Source organism: Rhamphochromis sp. 'chilingali' (genome assembly GCF_963969265.1).
Source record: "Rhamphochromis sp. 'chilingali' genome assembly, chromosome: 14".
Classification (NCBI taxonomy): domain Eukaryota; kingdom Metazoa; phylum Chordata; class Actinopteri; order Cichliformes; family Cichlidae; genus Rhamphochromis; species Rhamphochromis sp. 'chilingali'.
This window is the reverse complement of record NC_137941.1, coordinates 32,851,633-32,873,548: the sequence shown is the minus strand read 5'-3', so window position 1 is coordinate 32,873,548 and position 21,916 is coordinate 32,851,633. Positions and strand designations below refer to the sequence as shown.

Genomic DNA, 21,916 nt, shown 5'->3' with positions numbered 1-21,916 from the left:
GCTCGAGAGTTTGGGAATGGCCCGATGGCTTGTCTTCCACAATGTAATACAATGTGCATCTCAAGTCTGCCTGCTTAGCTGGTGAGACAAATTGAATCTACTCTTGCAGTAGTGTCTCCTTGTGTAGTGACAAGTGCAACTGATGCACTCAGAAACAAGTGGGAGAAGGAAATGATCTAGCTCTTCTGTGAAACAATGCATGCCTCCAGTAATAGATTATGACACAAGTCGCCGAAGAAACAGACATTGAAAAATTGCATAGATGCTCGTTGTGTTTATGAAGGATGCTCCTTGTTTCTCAAGCAGCTGTCTGTACTCACTTCAGTAGTCTTGAGTGTTTTTTGTCCTTGACATGTTTTACTCTGCTTTTATGTATTTATAGTCCGCCTTTCCCTCCTTTTCCCAATGCATGCGCTCAGATTTGCAGACTCTATCCGCGGGATGCTGAAGCTGATCCTGGTGCTGATGCTGGCAGGAGCCTCACTGGCCTCTACGTGGTTCACACTCACCTGTCTGAGCAGCTATACCCACCTCCCTTCCACTTCAGGTGAGTCCACAGCTGCATAAAATCTATGTATACCTGTGTCACTCGATCTTTATCCAGTGTGGATGGAAACGTCTTCAGTACATGCAGGTCACAATAACAGGTCTCACAGGCTGTACTGTATATCTGCTACATATTCATCAAAACCAATCCATTCATTGATATCAGTGTTTGGGCTGCCTTTTCCAAAGCCAAATCAAAAGGCAGAGCAGCATGTCACCCGAAGCCACTAATTTTAGTCATCATCATCCATCATCATTCTCCAAGCCCTGGAACTGCCACTTAGCCCAGACACTGGCAGTCTGCAGCTGCCAGGCTCCATCCACCTGGCATCTCAAAGAGGGTGGTATGACACTGCAACAAAATCTGCCAAAACCAGTTATTATCCTAGTGTGGGACGGTCACTAGCATTTAAACACCCATAAGCGTAATCTTTGGTTTCTGAGAACAAGCGAAGAAGTTTTAGAGGGAAATGAAATCCTCTATCTGATTTATTACCCATGCAACACAAGTCTGTGGGCCAGAAACCCCAAATTCTAGTATAGTCTGTGTCTATATTCTGTGTTCTTGGGTAGTTGTGATCAATCATGTCTCTTTCCTTCAAGGGATCTTCTTAAACCTGTTAGGAGCTGGTGGCATATAGGCTAATCTTATAACGCGAGGCGCGTGTGCAGCGGCTGCAGCATTTGATTTGAGCTCTTTGGTAGCACTGAAGGAAAAGAATCAGGGGGGACAGCTGCCTTTGATGGCTGCGGCGTGGCGGTTAGATTCCCAGTCACAGGCAGGCAAGTGGGTACGCTGGGCCCTCAGAGGCACTGTGATTAAAGGGACGTGCAGGCTAATGGGGAGCTCGTTTGGACCAGTCTGCTGTGATTAGGGAGATTGAGGGTGCCGTGATGCTCCAGGGGTAACTGCTTAATCTCGCCGCACATCCGCTCTAATACACGTGTTTTACTTTAGGGCCAGCTGAGGTCTGCAGCTGGGACGAGAGTACGCAAGTGCCTAACTTACTGAAACATTTCTGATTGGTCTGCAAAGAAGAACACACAAAAACAAACCTGAATTATATTTTCTTTTTCCCCACTTCAGCACATAAATCAGCAGGTGTGTCCAGTGCACACGATTCTCATCATGCACAAAGAGCAAACAAGACGAGCTGTTTATTATATGGACATCTGTGCATTTTGGAAGTAGAAAAAAGAATTTTATTTTTAATGTACTGTTGAATCTGTGAAATGAGTTGCATTTTGATTCAGAATGGGAATGAAGTTTTTTGTTACATACATTTATGGAAATGCAAACCAAGCGCATTAAAAACACCACCCAGGCCTTAGTTTCAAGTACATGTACTATTATATTTGCACCCTCCACTGAGCACCTGCAGCCTTTAAAGCGGTCCTTTCTAAAACTGAGCACATAAAGTGGGAATAGAATAACAACACAGTAAGGCAGAAAAACACATTTCAAATTGCAAAACTGCCACATTAAGCTAATCAGTGTGACACTTCAGACCAGGTATAAGTGATGGTGGGCTTGGGGTAGATGTGACTTGTTGTTTGGGTTACAAACTGGCCATTTTCTGTCAATACACCTCCAGTATATTGCTTTTGTTTGTGTTAAATTGCCACCTGAAGGGCTGGCAAATGAAATGTTGTTTTTAGGATGAGGGTTCGTCATAAATCTCAGTGCTGCTGAAAGCAAATGGTAGAGTACGAAGCTGTGGAAGGTGGAATAAATCACTACCGCTGTTCCATAAAGTTGACCAGTATGGCATCTTTTTTTTTTTTTTTTTTTTTTTTTTTTTTTTTTTTAAATTGCTCATTTGAGATTTGAAACCTTCTTTCATCAAAGCTTCCAATTAAACTGTAGCTTATTCTGCCCCACTCTCTGTTTTCACAGCAATCCTGTACACTTCCTGCATCCTGGTTGGCATTTTTATTAACAGCAGTGTTCCGATATTCTTCGAGCTGTTCATTGAGACGGTGTACCCGGTCCCTGAAGGCATCACCTGTGGAGTCGTCACTTTCCTGGGTAACCTCGTCACGGGCCTGCTCCTCTTCTTCCTCACCTTTTACTGTAAAGGTATGCTCAAAACATAAATGCTCATTCGTTCATTTAATGCGCTCATTTTCACCCCTATTCTGCCCTCGTTTAGTGTCATGGGGTAAGAACAACACCAGTTAAAGCACTAATTCGTGTACTTTACGAGGCTCTACGAGCAAAAGTGTAATATAGTAGTCATAACAAACAGTTCTCATCTCTGAGAAAACAATACTGTGTTACTGCTCAACAATCCCCTTATGCTTACTTTGAAAGTCCAGTCGTTGCTACACAGCTAGCCCTGCCTCCGTCTTGTTGACTGGGTGAGCTTGTTGTTGTTGTTGTTGTTGTTGTGGCAGTCCTTGACATCAGCTGCCTCTTTAGTATGTTGTTCTGACAGAATGACTTCAACTCCACCATCTTGGACTGCATGTGGCAACACCAGCCTTTGTTCTGTTCTGGAGCTCCACTGTGATCTCAAGGGTCGGCCTTAGGAGGTGGTAAACACTGGTTTCTGAGGAGAACAAGTACTTCTGTCATCAGCTGCAGGCCAATGCCGAGGAGTTGGAGTTCATTCAGCAGCCCGGATGCTCACTGGAGAGGCATCGGATTACACTGATTGCCTATTTGCTTATAATATATATATATGTTACAAAATGATTAAGATATTTGCTCGAGACAACTTTATGAACTCCTTAAACTTATTAGGAAATCACAAAGTGTGTGTGTGCGTGTGCCCCAGTGTGCATGCACATGCTCTTGCCCAGCATGAATAGCATGAAAATCTGATAATTATATCTTCATTAGTGTAGTGGCTTTCAAATGGTGGGGCATGAAGCCTCTGCAGGTGGGGTGCAGACAACCAGGTAAGAAAATGTGAAGCGAAATTAGTTTGCATTTTATTTTTAATATGTGGGGGGTATAAAAACAGAGAAGCGCTGCTGCTGCTGCACCGACCTTTATTCTATTTTGATTCAATTAAGATGAAGTTGAATCCTTTTTTTAAATTATTATTATTATTATTATTATTATTATTATTATTATTATTATTGATATTTGATGGAAAAACTCTGTAGAGAACCTTTTCAGCTTTTGAACAGGGGCACGCCAGAAAGTGTGAAAACTACTGCATTGGTGTACCATCACTAAGAGCAGTTGTAATTTCTCATAATTAGATGACAAGTTGGGTTCTTCTTTCTGTTTTGTTTTTGCTTGCTTTGCCCAGTTTCTACAGTAGCCGAACATTAGCTCCCGAGACGGCGTCATTTTTGACAGCGCGGGGCGAAGGACGGTTTTCTGTTCCTGTAAAGGTTTCTCGCACTTCCCAAAATCTGGAGTTTTCCTTGTTTACTAAAATCCATTATAGCCCTATAGACGCAGCAGATAAAAGAGGGAGGGGGGGCAGCAGGAAAATTAGGTTTCTGTGGTGCGATTGACATGTTTAGAACAAAGAGAGAAACTTCCTGCTGAAATTTAGCCAAAGCCTCATCTTTTCGTTGCAGCGTGACAGAGTTTGATATAATAACCTGCGTCTCTTCAACCTTTGTGGTTTTCACAGGAGGAAGTGAAAGTAAAACAAACCCAAAAGTGTGTCTGTGTGTGCTTGTGTGTGTGCGCACATGCATGTATAGGTGCGTGTATTTACAACCACGTGAATGTGTGTGTTGGTGTGTACACGGGACCATGTTTTTCCCTGTGGTCTTTGCCCACCTGCCTTCAGTTTCTCTGTAAGTTTTGTTGTTCAAAGCTCCAATTATCTGCTGTTACACATCCATCACAGACAGGCACTTCTTTCACCCTGTTTGTTTGAATGAATACGATATTTTCAGAAGCCTATAAATATTTATGGGCTTCATTTTCAAAGTCCTTGTGATTGCTCCAAGGCTACTGACAGCGGCTGCCTGAAAACTGCATCTCAATCCTGCCTTCTGGGTTGTTTTGCCAGTGCAGAGGGAATACCAATGTTTGACCAGAGGCCCTCGGGATCCACTAACAAGTACAACAACCAGATCATGAAACCTGCTTGCCTTGCTGGGAGGGGAGGGAAAAAAGGCTGTAGCGTGATACAGATGGCATTATGGGACAATTTCAAGACTTCAGCTAACAGTTTTCATCCCGGGTTAATCTGTAGGTCATATTTGAAAATGGTGAAATGTTGCTGAGGTGAAGTTCACAGCATTTTTTTTGTTTTACTTCTCTTTTCACATTTCCCAAGTGTCAGTAATTTGTTGTGGATTCTTGCTGTGCGGCTGTCATTTTAGGATATTCTTGTTACTTTATGAGCTGAGATGGCCTCCAGCAATTTAAAATGTGTAACTGAAGCACTGCAGTACACTTTCACTGACGTGCAAGTTCCTAGTCCATGTTTGAGCACCTCCTGTCTTCTGAGAAATGATTTTGTCAGTTTTAGTTTACAGAACTAAACGTACCTGCTGCTGTCACAACTTTCTTACCCAGATAGATTAAAAAAAAACTCTGAGCTCAGATTGTTTTACTTCCAAGATTACAGCAGCAAAGTAGACATTTGGGACTTCAGTCATCTGATAGAGATGGTTGGATTTTAAATAAAATTTTACAATTCCAATTTATTTGCTATTAGAAGCAGGTTTTCAGTTGCACCAGTAAGTCAGATGAAGTCTTTTCATAGAAGAAAATATGAATCTGTTAGGTTTTTTTTTTGTTGTTGTTGTTGTTTTTTAAATTAGGATAACTGGTGGAGTGCCTCCCTATATAATCCAGTGATGAAGCGATGACCTGTCCAGTGTGTACTTTATCCACCCTGTGTCAGCTGTTATAGTCTTCAACCACTCTGCAACACTGAGTTGGATAACCAGTTAAAAAAAAAAAAGATGGATGGAACCGGAAACGTGTCAGTACAGTAGTAAATCATAGATCACACAGAATTGCTTTGGGTAGAGCAGCCGCACACATGGACACACACACTAATCACAAGAGTAGGACTTATAAAGAATACATGCTGTACCCTCTGCTCCACACCCGTCTGCAGCACCTGCTGATGGACTGCTTTGTCTGTGTGTGTGGTCCATTCTTTGCATGTTATTGTGCACTTAATACATTGCTGCATGTCTATGTGTATGCACACATGTGTCTTTGAGGGAAGGTGTGTGTAGGTGGGTGGGTGAGCTAAAGGGTTTCTGTTGTGCTGAGATGAGTCCTGACAGCTTCCTGTGACAGCTGGGGAGAAGATCAAGCTGAGATGATGGAGGCCTTTGCTGCTCTTTTTCTTCACTTCTCACCCCGAAGTTGGGAAGGATGTATCGGAGTTCTCTTGTCAGTTCTCACTGCTGCAGGCATTTTAATTTAATTTGCAGAATCTGTGCCGATTGCCACCTACAGTCTGTTTTACCTGCCAAATTCGCATGACATCAACCATTGTCTGAGGTCAGATATCATTAGTAAGATAAATTAGCGTATTGTGCATATAATGATATAAATGGTGTAATTTGGAAAGTTGTCTGTATAGACGAAGTGAAATATGAGCCTGTGGCCCAGCAATGAGGGGATCTGATGACTGTTAAGTCTGAGATACTTAGCTGGCATTGTTTGGGGTTGTCTCCTTTGGGTGACATGTTCACTTGAAATCAATGCATAGTTGTTCTTGGCGATTAGGGTTTATCTACAGAAACATTTCCTGATTGCAGTGGGGTCTTCCATATGAAAATTATGTTCTTAAACTAAAAGAACACCTATATGAATTTTAAACCAATGTGAAGCACTATACACCATCCTCACCATGTCAAATGATGGAGTACCCTTTCCTATCCATTTGCTTCCGTACTTCCAGCAGTTTCAGAGACTTATCGGCTCAACTTCAAGGCACAGTGACATCAGTTTCAGCTTACCACAGATAGATGGGTATCTGTCTGTCTCATCTGACCTAATTACCACATCAGTGCAGAACTGTTCTTTAAAAAAGAAAAGAAAAGTAATCCTCGCATACAGTACTGTGTCAAAGTCTTGAGGTACTCCTAATTTCTTTATATTTTATTAGGTATATTTGTGCAGTGAGTTATTGGTAAAACACAACATGCATGAAGTTACAGCACAGCCTGAACTCTTTGGCAGCTTTCTTGTCATTTCTTTAAGCAGTCTTCAGGAATAGTTCTCCAGGCTTCTTGAAGGACATTCAAAGCTCTTCTTTGGAATTTGGCTGCTTTTTGTTGCATTTTGTGTCATATGGATCCCACATTGCTTCAGTAATGAGATCCAGGATCCTGGGAGCCCAGTTCAATGCTGATAATGTCCCTTCGAATGTTTTAAAATTCATATGAGTTTGCTGGCAGCACGCTGAGATATGTTTTTGGCTAATACTACTTTGGGAATCACCTTGTTGGTGCAAAAAAGCATTTTCATCTTTCCTATTTCACACAACGCGCTCTGTTTAGACCCAGAGCAAACAATATTGTTTGACTGATGGCCCTTAATATAAAGACTTTGGACTTTACGTTTCCCAATTTTTGCTTTAGGTTATTTTGTTATTTACATAATAATGTAGATAACCTAATAATTATCCTTGTTGCTGTTTTAGAGGAGCGGTGCTTCAAAGGATAGCTGCAGATTTCTGTCAGAATCTGCAGAGACAAATAAAATGTTCACGTTTCTCCAACGTTGTCTTCCCAACAGTTTCACTGACATCTACGCTGGATGTCCAGGAAGCGTTCGCGATGTCTTCTCGGGAGATGATAATTGGCGTCTGTCTTGTGTCAGTGACGTAAAAGACAGATTTAATGCGACTTGACCATCAAACAGCAGTCGCCTTCTAAAACATCAGATATGTATCGGATTCAGTACCACATACGAAAGTGACCCAGATCGGATTTGAAAATATTGGATTTGTGCCGTTCACACTGTCACACCATGATCGGATATGGGTCGCATAGGGTCAAAAAAATCGGATTTGATGCGCTTTCGCCTGCAGTGTGAACGTAGCCTAAGTTCACTATTTGAGTGAAAATGATCAGGTATAAAGCAGCCAAGAAAAGTCCAAAAGAAAACTTTGAAAGTCTTTCATCGGTGTAACTCTACTGTGGGAGAAGTGTCCGATTTGAGTGTGGATATTAAACTGTGACTGTAACCATTGATCTTTAAAAAAAAACAAAAGGCAGGTGGGCGTGTCCTTCCTGGTCTATAAATTGGCAGCACTCTGTTCTGTTGAGCAGATCACTCCTGCAAGAATAAATTTAGATTACTGTGTAAATTCCCTTTAGTGGGCTGGCTAATTGCTCTAATGTCCTTTCTTTACTCTCATATTGTATTTAGCAAGTAATGTGCAAACTTCAACCCCCCTTCATCTTCTGATATTCATGAATATGGCAACTTTCGCCTTTAAAGATGTCCACCTATTCCCAGTTTATTGTTCATTTTAGGGTTTTCCTTTTGGCTGCCCACTGCCTCGTTATGCATTCTGAATTATAGCTCCTTCTCCCTGAGAGCGAGGGGGCGTTTATGAATTTACCCTCTTGTCCGTTTTAATATCTGTGAGGAGCTGGTCTTGGATCAGTGAGCTCTAACTGGCCTCTTGACTGTCATGTTTTAAAAAATTCCCAAGTCTCTAAACCATGTGACTCAGAAACGTGAACGGAGCCTCTGGGCCGTATATCTGTACTTGTCCCTCTTTTCCGATTTCATCTGCTGCGCATTTGTGTCATTTTGTAGCGAGCATGGAGGGGAATGCAAATCAGCAGAGGGGTATTGTGGAGGAAGAAGAGCGCTAGGAGGTGGAGGATGAGTGGAACTTCAGTTGCATAGGAGAAAAACACAAATTATTCACTATTGAGAAATAATTGGCACAGTTCTAAGGTCCCAGGGCTTCTTTTCTTTTTCTTTTGGCTAAACTTTATAGTCTCTGAAGTGAAAACGCCTTCTCTGCCTTTTTCAAGCCCCTATAAAGATGGCGGAGAAGTTAAAAAGAAAGAAAGAAAAGGCAAACAACCTTTCTTTGTGTAGGACTCCTGAGAGAATAAAAGTTTCATTTGCTGCTTTTCATTTTTGCAACAGTGCCACACACACCTTTGCACTCATTCTCAGTGATCTCCTGAAGTAAGTGTTCTCACCAACCTGTACGCAGACAGTTGTCATTTTGTGATGGATGGTCTTTACACCAAGCTGAGGTCGCTATCTTCATGCGTGACCCCAATCCTCTCAAACAAAGGCGACGGCCGTAAAGGAGAAGCGAGCTTCATTAATTATACCGCTGCATTGACCTCAATTAAGACTGATTAAGGCCATAAGATGCTTGTCGGCACACGTCTCAGTCTTCATCTGTAGCACCTTTCTGCTGACCTGGCAGCCATAGTAATAGGCTGTTATTATGATTAACTGTCCAGTGTTCACAGCGGTGTCCTCTGACTGTGATCATACAGTCACAGTGAACCCAGTGTAGTTCATGACATCAGCGATCAGTCGGATTGCCATTTGTGGCTGATGTCCTGTTAGAATCAGGAGACTGATGATGGTCAAGAATGCCATCTTACATCTGTGCTCGAATCAAAACAATCTGAATAGGTAAGTATTAAAACTTTAGCAGAGTTGAATAACAAGAACGTGAGTGTGACCTGGTTTTTTATTTTGATCCCTCCACAATTCACAAGAATCTCCTCTCATGCTTCAGTGCTTAATCAACTTCCAATGAAATCAAAGCCATGTGTATCATTTTCCATTCCAACAAGAACTGTTATTCACACGAGCGCTGAGCTCGACTGTAATATTCATAGTGTCTGCGTGTGCCCCTCTGCTGCCCGTGCAGAGATGCTGTCGTTAGGATCATTTATGGAATAGTAATATCTTAATCTGGGTTAGGTCTGGTCAAGAACAAGGTCTTTGGCAGTATTAACACAACTTAGCAAAATAGCAGATGAGCCAGTGGCTTGAAATACAACTTTGCCACCTGTTGCATGCTGCTTGTATCCTTGTATACAGTGATCGTGATCTTATTGGCATGATTTTATGTAGACATGTTGAGACGTGCACTTTTTTTCTATATTATTTCTAATATAATTCAGACTTCAGATCAAAGTGGGCTGTACGTGGCCCACGATGCAAAATTAGCTTGTAGTTAAAGTCTTGGGGATGATTGATTCACAGAGCAGACGGGAACATTAGGCAGGAGTAGATTTTGATGTTAGATTGATAGTGTTTGATAGCACAGTACAATGAAAGTCAGCCAGTCAGTCTTTCACTTTTATTTCCCCCCTTTGCGCCGGAAAACACAAGTCTGTTATAGATAAATGACTCATCTATTTTTTTATTTTTTTTTTATTTTTTTTTAAAGACTTTCAGGGCAGAACATCTAAAGATCAATCTTGGCCACTGACATGGTAAATGGTAAATGGCCTGTATTTATATAGCGCTTTACTAGTCCCTAAGGACCCCAAAGCGCTTTACACATCCAGTCATCCACCCATTCACACTCACATTCACACACTGGTGATGGCAGCTACATTGTAGCCACAGCCACCCTGGGGCGCACTGACAGAGGCGAGGCTGCCGGACACTGGCGCCACCGGGCCCTCTGACCATGGATAAATGTCACGTTTTTTGGCGACGGCCAGCACGGCCATGATAATAAACACCCTCTGGATGTGATCTGAGTTTTTCCTGTTCACAGATCTCTGCAAGCCGACACAGTGATGCAGTCGTATGACAGAAAATGTATTTATTTTCAACTGATCACCACAATGATGCAACATGATTATTACTGCAGGTGCTGTGATGCTTCTCATCTATTCATTGGTTCTGAGACTACAAAGATCCGACCAAATGTTTACTCTGCGATGTCATGTAAACTGTCAGACGATGACACGGTATGTCAGTGTGTCCTAATGAGCAGGCTGCATGCTCTGTGAACAGAGGGGCAGACGATGTCATGCTGCACATTTAGTTTTGCTCTGTCGTTGCAGTTACATTCCACCATAGCAGCTGGAATAAACCAGACAGGGTTTGGAAATTAAAAATAAACCCACTGCATTAAGTTTTACGCGTGTGTTTTTAAACTTGGAGCAGTTCATTCATCCTCATAATGCCATAGCAGCACTGACAGGGACAATTAGTAGGGACTGGTAGAGATACGAGGACAAAGGATGAGAGAGAAAAACTTCTTTACAGAAATGGGTTTTACCAGCTCCTCAGCTTCTATTTCATAAAACATTCCCCGTCATCACCACCTTCCTCTTAGACAACCTGTTTATCAGTAACTTAAAAGCCCCACAAAATGCTTCAGTGCTGAGTATAAAAGCCTAATAATCAAATATGTAACAGCATGAGGAAAAGCATAAGAGGGAATTTATAAAAAAAAAAAAAAAAATCCAAAATACTGTAGAAAAATGATGAAAATGGGTTTGAAACACTTTTTTTTTTCTCTCTCTCCAAGCTTTTTAAGTGTTTCAAAACCAATAGTCCAGCAAGTGCTCAGCCTTGAGTTTACGACAGAAATCAGCTGCTCGCTACGTTGAAGGAAAGTGCAGGAATGCAACGCATCTCGAACCAGAGGAAGCGTTAAGATATTATAATGGTCATTAAAGCAAACAGGTGATCGGATGAGCTTCAAAGACTTGGAGCTACTTTCACTTCTTTCTTTGCTGCTTCCTTTTATTCAATTTTAATCTTCTCCCTTCCTCCTCTGCTCCTGAGTTCCCGTTTGCTCACTCAGACTTGAACTCCCTTTCCTCCATACTTGGCTTCACGTTCGTCTTTAGAAATCAGAGAGGAGTAATTGGCCGTTTTCACCACATCACTTGGTTGAATTACTCTGATTGCTAAACTCCACATTAGCATTCATTTAGGGCCGTGGGCTCAGACCCACACGCTCGCACACTTTGTCTCTAACTTTAAATGGACACGTCTTTGTTGTGGGAACGTGTAAGATAGAGAGACAGTTAGACAGAGACTGCAGGTCAGATAAACACAACTCCATTAACCTGCCTCCTTGCCAGGTCTCCTGCTGTCCGGCTCGCACGGTTCTGATTAATGAGGCTGATTCAGGAGTCTTGACTTCTCTCTGCAAACACCCTTATCCAATCCCTCACCTCCCTCTCCCCTCAAGCCCCTTCACCACCTTCTTTTTGCCCCAGTTTATCCTTTACTTTCATCTTCGCACTTCTGGCCGCACATTATTCCTCCTCACGAAAGCGGTGACGCATCAATCATGTGGATTTGTGTCGTACGGCCAGGACTCATAATTTACCACAAAGAGGCTGTGCTGTGCAGTCCGAGCAGCGAGCTCTTCAAGCATCGATCTGGTCAGCTGATTAATGACTTTATGAAAAGGATGCCGACTGGACACGGAGTTGAGCCGGTGTGAGTTGTGACACATTGTCCTGGCATGTATTCATGGATTCTGCTGCCTGTTATAACCTGATTTTCTCTATATTTACTCTGTCAGCTTCCTGCTTCCACTGCAGCCTGTATCCTGGCTGAGATATTGGCCTTCACCAAGCAGGAAAGATTCAGCCTAACATCTTTGTCAGGACAGAGTCTCAAACACCTGCAACTCGCAGCCCTCGCTGCGAGACGAGCAGCTTCCCAGCGAGGGCTGCTTAATGCACGTGAAAGGAAGAGTTTATCGATTTGCGTTTTGTCCAGGCTTTAGACCCGCGTTTACACGTGCACGCACGTGCAAGCGTGCATGATGACAATCTGTGGCACGCATCACGGAGGCTGAACAAGCAGAGGTTATGTGTGCTGGTGAGTTAAGATGCCGGCGGTTCAGCGCTGGTGTGAGGCTCCCATCTGCCCTCCAGATTCAGCATTATTGCAGACAGCCAGAGCACCTCTCCTGTGGTTAATGGAGCTTGAACAGAGCATAGAAAATAGAACACCTCATTCTGCACCATGTTTAGGTTCAAGTGTAGGTCAATGATAATAGGGAACACTGCCAATATCATTGAATTATTGAGAGTGATTATGAAAGACGGCACAGGCTGCTTCTGTTTTGTGTGGCATGTCAGAAATTCCTGTTGATTAGCCATTAAGGCTGTTAATGCTAATTAATCATTCAGTGTCATTTCATGTGAACATCTCCTTTAGGTTTCTGTATATATGTGGAGTCATATTATTATAAAGGAGCACAGTGTCATATGTAGGGGTTTGCTGCTGTGTACCAGGAACTCTGGTCGTGTCCTTTTCAGATCCTTTTTATTTTTTGACGTGACCACCAATACCACAGTCATTTAACCATGATGATAGTGTTAATTGGCCATGATGAGAGCCTAACCAAGATTTTGCTACAGTTCAGATCAGCTGATATCAAAGCTGACCCTCAGTTTGATGCTCCTTTTGCACATTTAAAAAATACAAGTACAGCGATGCTTTTTAGGTTGCTTCTTACTCTGGCCAGCTTATGCTTTCCAGATATGTGCACAGAGGTGAATTGTGGGATCTCTTTTAAATATAGTGGTACTGACTGAAAGTTATCAGGAAGCCAAGAAGGAAAAGGTTGAAGAGGCAAATGAGAAATGCACAGTTGTCCATCACAATCAGAGTGTGGCTGTCTCCCAAACCATTTCGATAGGGGTCTGGTTTAATTAGGCCAAAATGACTGTTTGGTACCAAGATGGCTGCTAAGTAGGGAAAACTTGCTTAAAGCTCTTTGGTGATTGAACAGAAATCTAACTCGTGCTTGTTCCCTTTCTTGTCTTCATCTAGATGTGTCGTGGCTGAACTGGTGTCTAACTGGCTCCTGTCTCTTCAGCCTCGTCCTCATCCTCTTCTTCAGGGAGTCCTACGATCGCCTCTACCTGGACGTCTTTGTCTCTGTGTGACACTATGAGGATGCAAATGTGCAACCGAATAATAAAGGACTAAATGATAACTCTTGCACAACGAAGATGAGAAAAGGGAGATGAAGGGCAAGTGAACCACCTGCGCTCTTTTAACATGTAATGTTTTAGGAATAAGCGTGATCTCAATGTTTACTCTTTATAGGTGATCGACTCAACGCCATATGACTGTTTAACTCGTTATTACCTCCTTTTGTCTCAGTGTTTGTATGTAAACGAGCTTTTGTGACGGCTTGAGTTTTCTTTACCGGGTACAGCATGACGGACGGTTGTTTATTAACTGATGATGTAACATTTAAAGCTGTAATCAGTGTGCCCCCCCCTCTTCCCGCCTTCCTGCCATGCGGCTGTTTGCATCCCTCCTCCTGATCATCATCCCTGCAGAAACTGGACACGCTCAAAATTACTGCACATCACGTTTACTACAGATCGGCATCAGAGGTGTGCCCCTAACGAGGGTGGAAAGGAAATGTTTCCTCAGCCAATCAGCAGGCCTGGCTGTACTGGATCTCCTGGTGTTGTTGGCTGTTGCAGATGTGCTCGTGGTGAGTTTGCCTGTAATATTGCCTGTCAGTGAGAGGCAGGGACTCGCTCCCTGTTTTATCAGCCTCTCGAGACGAATCTCATGGAAAAAAATCTCCCAGATTTCGAGACATGGGCCGGGATCAGACACACCTGGAGTCTTCTACCAATCTGCTGCACATGTGGAAGAAATAAAATGCTCTCTGTGTTCTGCCTGTTTATAGATAACTGTATCAATTTCTGGGAGGTTTGCTTTTTAATTTGACATTCGTTTGGGGGTTTTTTTTGTTTTGTTTTTGTTTTTTCTTGATCGTTTTTATTCATTTGTTTCCTCAGAAATCTGCCAGTATTTACTGGAAACATCTCAACACTAACAAAGCTAAAGAGTTAAAAAAGAAAAATCATAACAGGATGAAAATTTCAACCCCTGCTAAGATCCACAAAGATGAGACAGGTTGTTTTATTATACAGACTGGATTACGCAACATTTGAATTGCCAAGCTGCTGGTCTCCAAAGCACCAGCGGGTGTTTTGCACCAAACATCTGTCACTTACATTTGTAACTTGTTCATGTTTGTGTCTTTGCCTTGCACATCACTTATGACAGAAGTGTTTGTGTTTTCCTTTAGGTCCTCTAAACGGTTTCCTGGTGCTTTTTTGTCTTTTTCTTTCTTTCATACTTTTTTTTTTTTTCTTGTACGGAGGGAAAAAGAAGGGACGTGTTGCCTTAATATCCCAGTGCAGTGCGTTCAGCCTCCCTCTCCTCTACACTGTGACTATTTTATGTGTAAATTTTGTAAAAGGTCATGTTCTGTTTTGTGGCACACGCTCTGGTCACACTGTGGTGTCCCAGGTTTTGGTGATAAATGTTCTGTGGAAAAGAACAAACATGACTGTCAGATATTTCCAGCACCTTATTAAAGAGCATTTTACAAATAATACTGCTGCTGTTCTCCTATTGTTATGCTAATAAAGGTTATTGAAAACGTACCTCTGGATAACTTGTAGCCACCTGACATCAATTTGTGCTTCCCAGAGTTAATCTTTGATTTTAGTTTCTTTGGCCACTGACCTGTTCATTTGTTGCTTTTTTCTTCTTTCACATCACAGTCGTTCTCTGACCTTTCCCCAGAGGACACTTGCCTTTGTTCAGAAGCAGACGTTTCCTGTGCTGTGCGCTCACACAGCTTTTTCAAACACTGTGTCCCTCTCACTTTAACGCACCCTGTTTAGGCTTTACATACATTGCACTGTGATCCTTAGTCAAAATGCAGTCTTCAACATTTTGGATCATCACTTGTGCTCCATGCACATGCTAGTATGTATACAAAACACGGACCATCGCTCATTGAAGTCTGTTTTGAAATCTCGATTTTTTTTATTTTTTTTTATTTATTTTTTTTTAGCATGTTCTTGGGTTGTTTACAACCGTTCTATCAGTTCACAAGAACTGATAGTAGTAGTTATCAACCCACTTTAGCAAGTATATTTGGCAAGGTGCAATTATCAATTGTATAAGCTGAGTCACAAAGATGCAGACCAGCTAGTTATTGTAAGAAACATGCAGGTAAAATGCAAAACTAAAGCTCACACTATGAAGTTGTTTATAGAAAGTAAGTCATGTTATTTTAAAATAACTGTATTAAACAGCTCTTCTCTGAATGCAGAATTTATTATAGCTTGAAGCAGATTTCAGTTAAATTCGATTGAATTTTATTTATACACCACTAATTCACAACAGCAGTCACCTCAATCGCTTCGGTTGCTTAAAATTTTAAAATAAAGGCCTTACAGTAACAAAAATCTCCAACAATCTAACAGTTCCCTATGACCAAGCATTTGGCAGCAGCAGGAAGGAAAATCTCCCCTTTAACAGGGCATATTACTGCGACATTTGGATGGTAAACAACATGAAAGCATGGATCCTGCTCTGCATCAACAGCCAGTAGTGCTGGTTGTGTGAGGGTATCGGGCAACTTTTCTTGCAACACTTTGGGCCTCTTAGCACTAACCGAGCATCATAAAGAGCCACAGCCTGCCTGAATATTGTTGCTGCCCATGCTCATTACTTGTGAGTACAGTGTTCCCATCTTCTGGTGTCTGCTTCTGATAGGATAGCGCACAACGTCAATTAATGCTTTTTATAACATCAATCACAAATACTTGACTTACACAGCTTGTCACACTGGAAAACATAAGATTGTGTTACAAATAAATATTTACTAACATAATAAAACATAAGTTTTCACGTCTTGAGTTGCAGAACTTTATGTGTTCACACTTGTATTGGCGATTGGGCCTTTAAGAAGCAGGTTGCATCACACTCTGGTGGGACCTGGACTTGTTTTCTGTTATTCTGGCAGCACAGCAACCTCCATGCACATCATCCTGAGGCAGGAGGAGAGGAAGCTCCCAGGAGGACACCTGCATTCTAGGAAATCTTTCAGTTTTCCTGCTTTTGTCTCTCTTTGGATAAAAATCAGGAAGAAGATGCTTCACCCATTACCTCACTCTTTTTAGAGCCTTGCATTACATCCATCCTGCCTGCACGGTCCCCTCCCTCTGGTGGACCAGCTGGGGATGAGCTCATGCTCTGTTGCTGGCGAGAAAAGGTCTCTGGGGCGAGTGTGTATGCTACAGTCATCAGTCTGGTTCCAATTACTATGAGTGGCTCTTCGTGCGAACTAAAAGATGCTGCGATTTATCGAACCCTCTGTACAATATTATTCTGTTGCGAACTTAAAGCTTTGAGCTATTGCCATTGAGACTGGCAGGAGTTGTGACCTGCATGGGCCAAGACCTTTATCAGGGGTCAGATTCACAAAGAGACATAAAAAATAAGTCAAATCAGATTTGATGGTTTTAGGTTGGGTGTGCCGTAAAAAATTATTGCACGGCATTTGAAGCAAGCCTCCAGGGACATAAAATGAGTCCACTTTACGTCCCTGCTGATCCATGATGATCTGTTTGGTTTTGAAGACACTACCACAGTTAAAATAAATGTGCCTTCTTATGCCTTTTTTTTTTTTTTTTTTTTGCTTTATTGGAAGTTTATTAACAAAGGTTCAGTTTTTTCCTCCTATCTTCCATCCTGTTTGTCCCCTGTGATTGGGCAAAAATTGGACATGACATAACACCGAGATTTTTTTTTTCAAATTAATCAACAATGCAGATTAAGAAAACTCTGAGGTTATTAATTGATACATTTTTTTGCCGTGGGTGTGTTTGTTTGTTTATTTGCAGTATCAAAGTCCAAGAAATGGTTCCAAGGGAAGGTCGATTACTCGTTACAAGTGGTTGTCAAGCCAAACTCCCGGAGCTGTTTATATAAAAGCAGCTGTTGTTCAGTAAAACTTTATCATGAAACTGGAATGGTGTCCAAGCAGCCATTGTTGATGGTGGAGCTGGAGGATTTTAACTTCATAAACACAAGAACACAGAATCGATGTGCACATTGGGGACTTAATGATTCAGTCCCATGCAGAACTTGTGAGTTTGCTCACTTACAAAGATATCAACAGTCTCTGATTTTGTTAGTTTCATTTTCATGGAGACGGAATATCAACCAAAAATCTCAGAAGCTTGGTGGGAAGATGAAAACTGTTTGGAAAATAACCTTCTAGGACCTGGCGTCCACATATGAGGACATCACATTTTGGGTTATTTAGACCAAAATACAGAATTTTGCTCTATTAGGGCCTGATATCCACTTACCAGGACATTATACTGCCACTGAAATTTAAAACTAATGTCCTCATATGCGGATTTTTGTTTTCTCAGAAACAAAAATCAGATAAAAAAAAAAATCAGGTAATTCTTTGTTTTTACATTCATCAGGTCCCAATCAGTCCAAATATAGCAAAGAGAAATTAAAAATGCATGGCATGAAAGAGTTTGGATCTTAGGAGGTTAACGACATATAATGACCATAAGTCGCCATCAGTCTGCAGCTCCATGCCTAACATCACCTCATAGGGTGAGGACGATCATGAGAAAGGTGCTGGATCAGCCCAAAACTACACATGAGCAGCTGACTAAGGCAGTTGGGGCCAGAGCCACCAAGAACTCCATGCTGTGCTCGACTGAAATCTAGCAGTTTCATAAAACCTGAGGTGGAAAAATATCTTGTGTGAAAACAAAAAAGAATCAGATCTCCAATGAGTTCAAGCAAATCTTAACTTAGTGAAGTTTAAAATTCAAGTCAGATTCAAAGAGAAGCTCCTGCAGGCAGAACACCACTGTTGAATACTTTTATTAAATCGGGTTTTAGCTAATGCAGAAATGACTAGCAAAGGGAGCAGATGTTTTATTCACACAGAGGGATGTTATTAAGGAGAAACCACTTTTGTCTTTTACAGTAAGGCCCGGGTTTTAGCTAACTCCTCTAACAAACACCGGGGGGAAAAAGCAGTGGCTGTGTTTTCTTGTCAGGGAGAGATTAGGTAATGATGCTTACATTTCACACTGTTCGCAAATGCAACACTAACTGTTTATTAACAGCCTTTCAGCAGCCGTTCAATTCCAATTTCTCCCCCTGGCTCGCTGTCAGTGTGGGACGTGGTGTCATGGCTCTGGGTCCTCTGGGAGCAGATGGGGGCCACACAAAGTGTAACAATAGTCGTCTTTTACCCACAAGCAATTTGGATATTTTGGCTTTTGTTGCTCAGCCTGTCAAAGGCTATGAAAGCAGCTGGCTGGCTGACAAAAACTGGTGTCACTGTTGCTGCGTCTGACATTTTTATACCCTGTCCTTTGTTTTCTCCTCTCAGACACTGCTGCTGGTTACATTTCCCTGTTGTCTCTCCACTGAGACTCTGCTTGTTTTTCTCTCTCTTGTGACTCAAAATCACTGGTGTCTTTTCCTATCGTCGCACCTCAATGTCTCCTTGGGCCTCCCCGAGCTTCAAAAGTCCCTTAATTGACTTCTCCAGTATTATGAAAAATGAGCCACACTTTCAAATGGCTCATTTAGCACAATTGCTATCACAGTGCTACTTTATCTTCAACATATTTAAAAAGGAGCTAGGTGCTCTTGATTAGGAGCGATGGGCTGCAAAAGCCAGCGCTACCAGCGTTTGACAGCTGGCCACTAATTTCCCAATTCATCACAGGTGAATTTGAGGTATTTGGTTGCTCCTGTGGGGAAAACACAGCATACATTAAGTTATAAATATGACACAGGTATTTGTGAAAACCCTGAGACAGACTTGTAGGAGTTATAAAAGGCGCACGTGCCTCCAAGTGCACATGTAGCAGGTTGATTTTTAGAGCTTGCAGGGCGTTTTGTTCGCAGGTTTATGAGCTCCAACAGCTGCTGTGTGACAGCCATGTGTCCTGTGCAACATGTCAGACTCACACAGGCTTATTTCATTTCAGCGTACTGAACGAAAGCATCAGTTAAGTGCAAGCACTCAATACAGCCTCCCATACATGACAACAGGTGTGAACTCATTTCAGTCCAAAGGATAAAATCTGTCAACGCAGACTTCATTTAATACGAAGCTTTAACAGAGGATATTTTCCTTTTTTGGACAAAATACTCTCTTTTGTGTACTTTTGCATAAAAGAGAGCCACTTTCAAACCTGATGTTTTTTTTTAAAATGAAAACATCCATACAAATTGAATCGAATAATTCACTAAAGATAAAATATATAAAAAAATAACTGAATTAAAGGAGCATTTTAATCAGAGTATAGCATTAGTCAGTTAAACTTGTGGGATATTGTGGTCAGTTAAGTACCAGAGGGGGTTGTTAATCAGTTTCAGCTGCTTTGGTAGGCGCACTAGAGGGACAACAGTAACACAACCTCCAAAACAGGAATGATTTTACAGGCCTCTCACATTTGATCCCTCCTTAACTTTTCTGACTGTTTCTTTACTATTTTTGCATTTGGCTTGGGCCAGTGTCACTGCTTACAGCATGAGGTGATACCCTGTCCCTACAGAAGTTGCACTGATAGTCCAACTCCTCCAAGATGGCACATAAATTTGTGCTATTGGCAAGAGGTTTGCTGTGTCTCCCAGCACACTCTTAGCATGGAGGAGATTCCAGGAGACAGGCAGTTACTGCAGGAGAGTTGGACAGGACCGTAGAAGGTCCTTAATCCATCAGCAGGACTGGTATCTGCTCTGGTCTTGCTGATGGGCAAGGACGAATAGGATGGACACTGTCAGAGCTTCAAAATGACCTCCAGCAGGCGACTGGTGTGAATGTCTCTGACCAAACAGTCAGAAATGGTTTTATGAAGGTGGCCTTTGGACCCCACATCCTTAGTGGGCTCTGTGTTCACTACCTGACACTGTGGAACCCGACTGGGGGGTACCAGAATCGGCTGGTCCACTGCCTGTGCCCTATGCCTTCCACAGATGAGAGCAGGTTCACTTTGAGCACATGTAACAGACGTGAAAGGTTCTGGAGAAGCTGTGCTGCAACATCGTTCAGCATAACTGGTTTGGGTCTGTGATGGTGTGGTGAGGCATATCGATGGAGGGATACACAGACCTCTACAGGTTCGCCAACATTACCCTGACTGCCATTAGGCATCATGATGAAATCCTTTGGACCCATTATCAGATCCTATGTTGGTGCAGTGGGTCTTGAGTTCCTCCTGGTGCACAGCAACACCCGGCCTCATCTGGCGAGAGTATGCAGGCAGTTCTAGGAGGATGAATGAGCTGACACCATTGCAGCTCCTGAACACGATGTTTCGACCCATCCTGCACCAGCAGGTTGCACCTCAGACTGTCCAGATCTGGGAGGAGACCTCCCAGGATCATAAGTCATCTCATTATGCATACCCTAATGTTGTCAGGCACGCATGTACATTGGGGTCATGCAAACTACCAAGTACCATTTTGAGTTGCTCCAATGAAATTCATCCTGACACATAGTTTTTTTCTCTTTGGTTTTCAGGGTGTCTTTGAACTCAGCCCTCTGTAGGTTGATCGTTTTCATTTCCATTAAAACAGCGTGGCATCGTTTCCTAACACATCAGCCAGTACATTTCAGCATAGATACATTTTATAGGCACATTTTGCTTTGTATTGTAGCTTCCTAACTACCACGAGTCAAGCTGGCCAGAGCCAGGTGTTCTTCTTTTCACAAGTTTTGAACTTTTAAGTCTGCGGAGAGCAACTTGTATATTCAACAGAGTTTCGGAGGTGTTCTGAGAAAAAGGAGAAAAAGTATCTACCTGCACAGCCAGGTTCTGCTTGGCTGAGGCTCCTCAGCTCTAATGCAGGAGGACGTGGCCCTGACGGAAGCAGCATGTCCTCTGAGCAAGAGCAATTATGATAACCATGCAAGCGGAAAGGCTGTAGCCGGAAGAACAGGTAGGCAGGCTTTGATCCGGCAGGCTGTCTATTTAAATCACAGCTCACCTTTGCTACAGATGCAGTCCTCAGCTAATGTAGATGGGGTTGGTGAAAAAAAGAAGCTGTCTGCAGGATCCGTGAGCTCCTGTGTCATGATCCACAGCTGTTTCACCCCACGAAACATCACATGTTTCACTTGCCCTCGCTCCTTGTTAAAGATGAGTGAAGGTGGGAGCGACAGACTTGGAACAGGCTGCTCCTCTGGTAGTGCAGGCAAAGGCTTTGAGGGAAGAAAACACTGTACTGTTACACTGATTGTTGATAAGTTGGTCATTAAAGCTGCTTTAAAGTTACATCCCACATGCAGCTCATGAAATCTGCAATGTTAGACTTTAATTATGTACCAGCAGTTAGTGTAAAAGCGTTTAAATACCAAAAATATTGTGCGCTTTAAAAATCTTTTTTGGACTCAGCTATTCTTAATGCAGCTGTTCACACCAACTGCATAATTCTGCTGGACGACTTTGCGGCATTTATTTATTTTTAACCAAGCTCAAGTTTTCAGATTTTTTGGACGTGAATAAACGGATCTGACCAATCAGACTGCTGCATTGGCAAGCAAGGCACTCTTAGCTCAAGACACGCAGAATATCCAAATAGAAAACGAATACTATTGTACTCAGACACACAGTTAGACAC

At 42.3% G+C, this 21,916-nt stretch overlaps 1 protein-coding gene across 1 annotated transcript in view; it reads left to right on the top strand.

Annotated features, from left to right (window-relative positions):
- slc49a4 (solute carrier family 49 member 4) overlaps nt 1-14,149 on the top strand; it is a 45,341-nt gene extending 31,192 nt beyond the window's left edge. Inside the window, exons 7-9 of the mRNA XM_080902410.1 lie at nt 420-547; nt 2,444-2,626; nt 13,247-14,149. Coding sequence (XP_080758536.1) covers nt 420-547; nt 2,444-2,626; nt 13,247-13,362 — 427 coding nt within the window. The 3' untranslated portion in view covers nt 13,363-14,149. The remainder of the gene's footprint in view (nt 1-419; nt 548-2,443; nt 2,627-13,246) is intronic.
- The last annotated feature ends 7,767 nt before the right edge of the window (nt 14,150-21,916 follow it).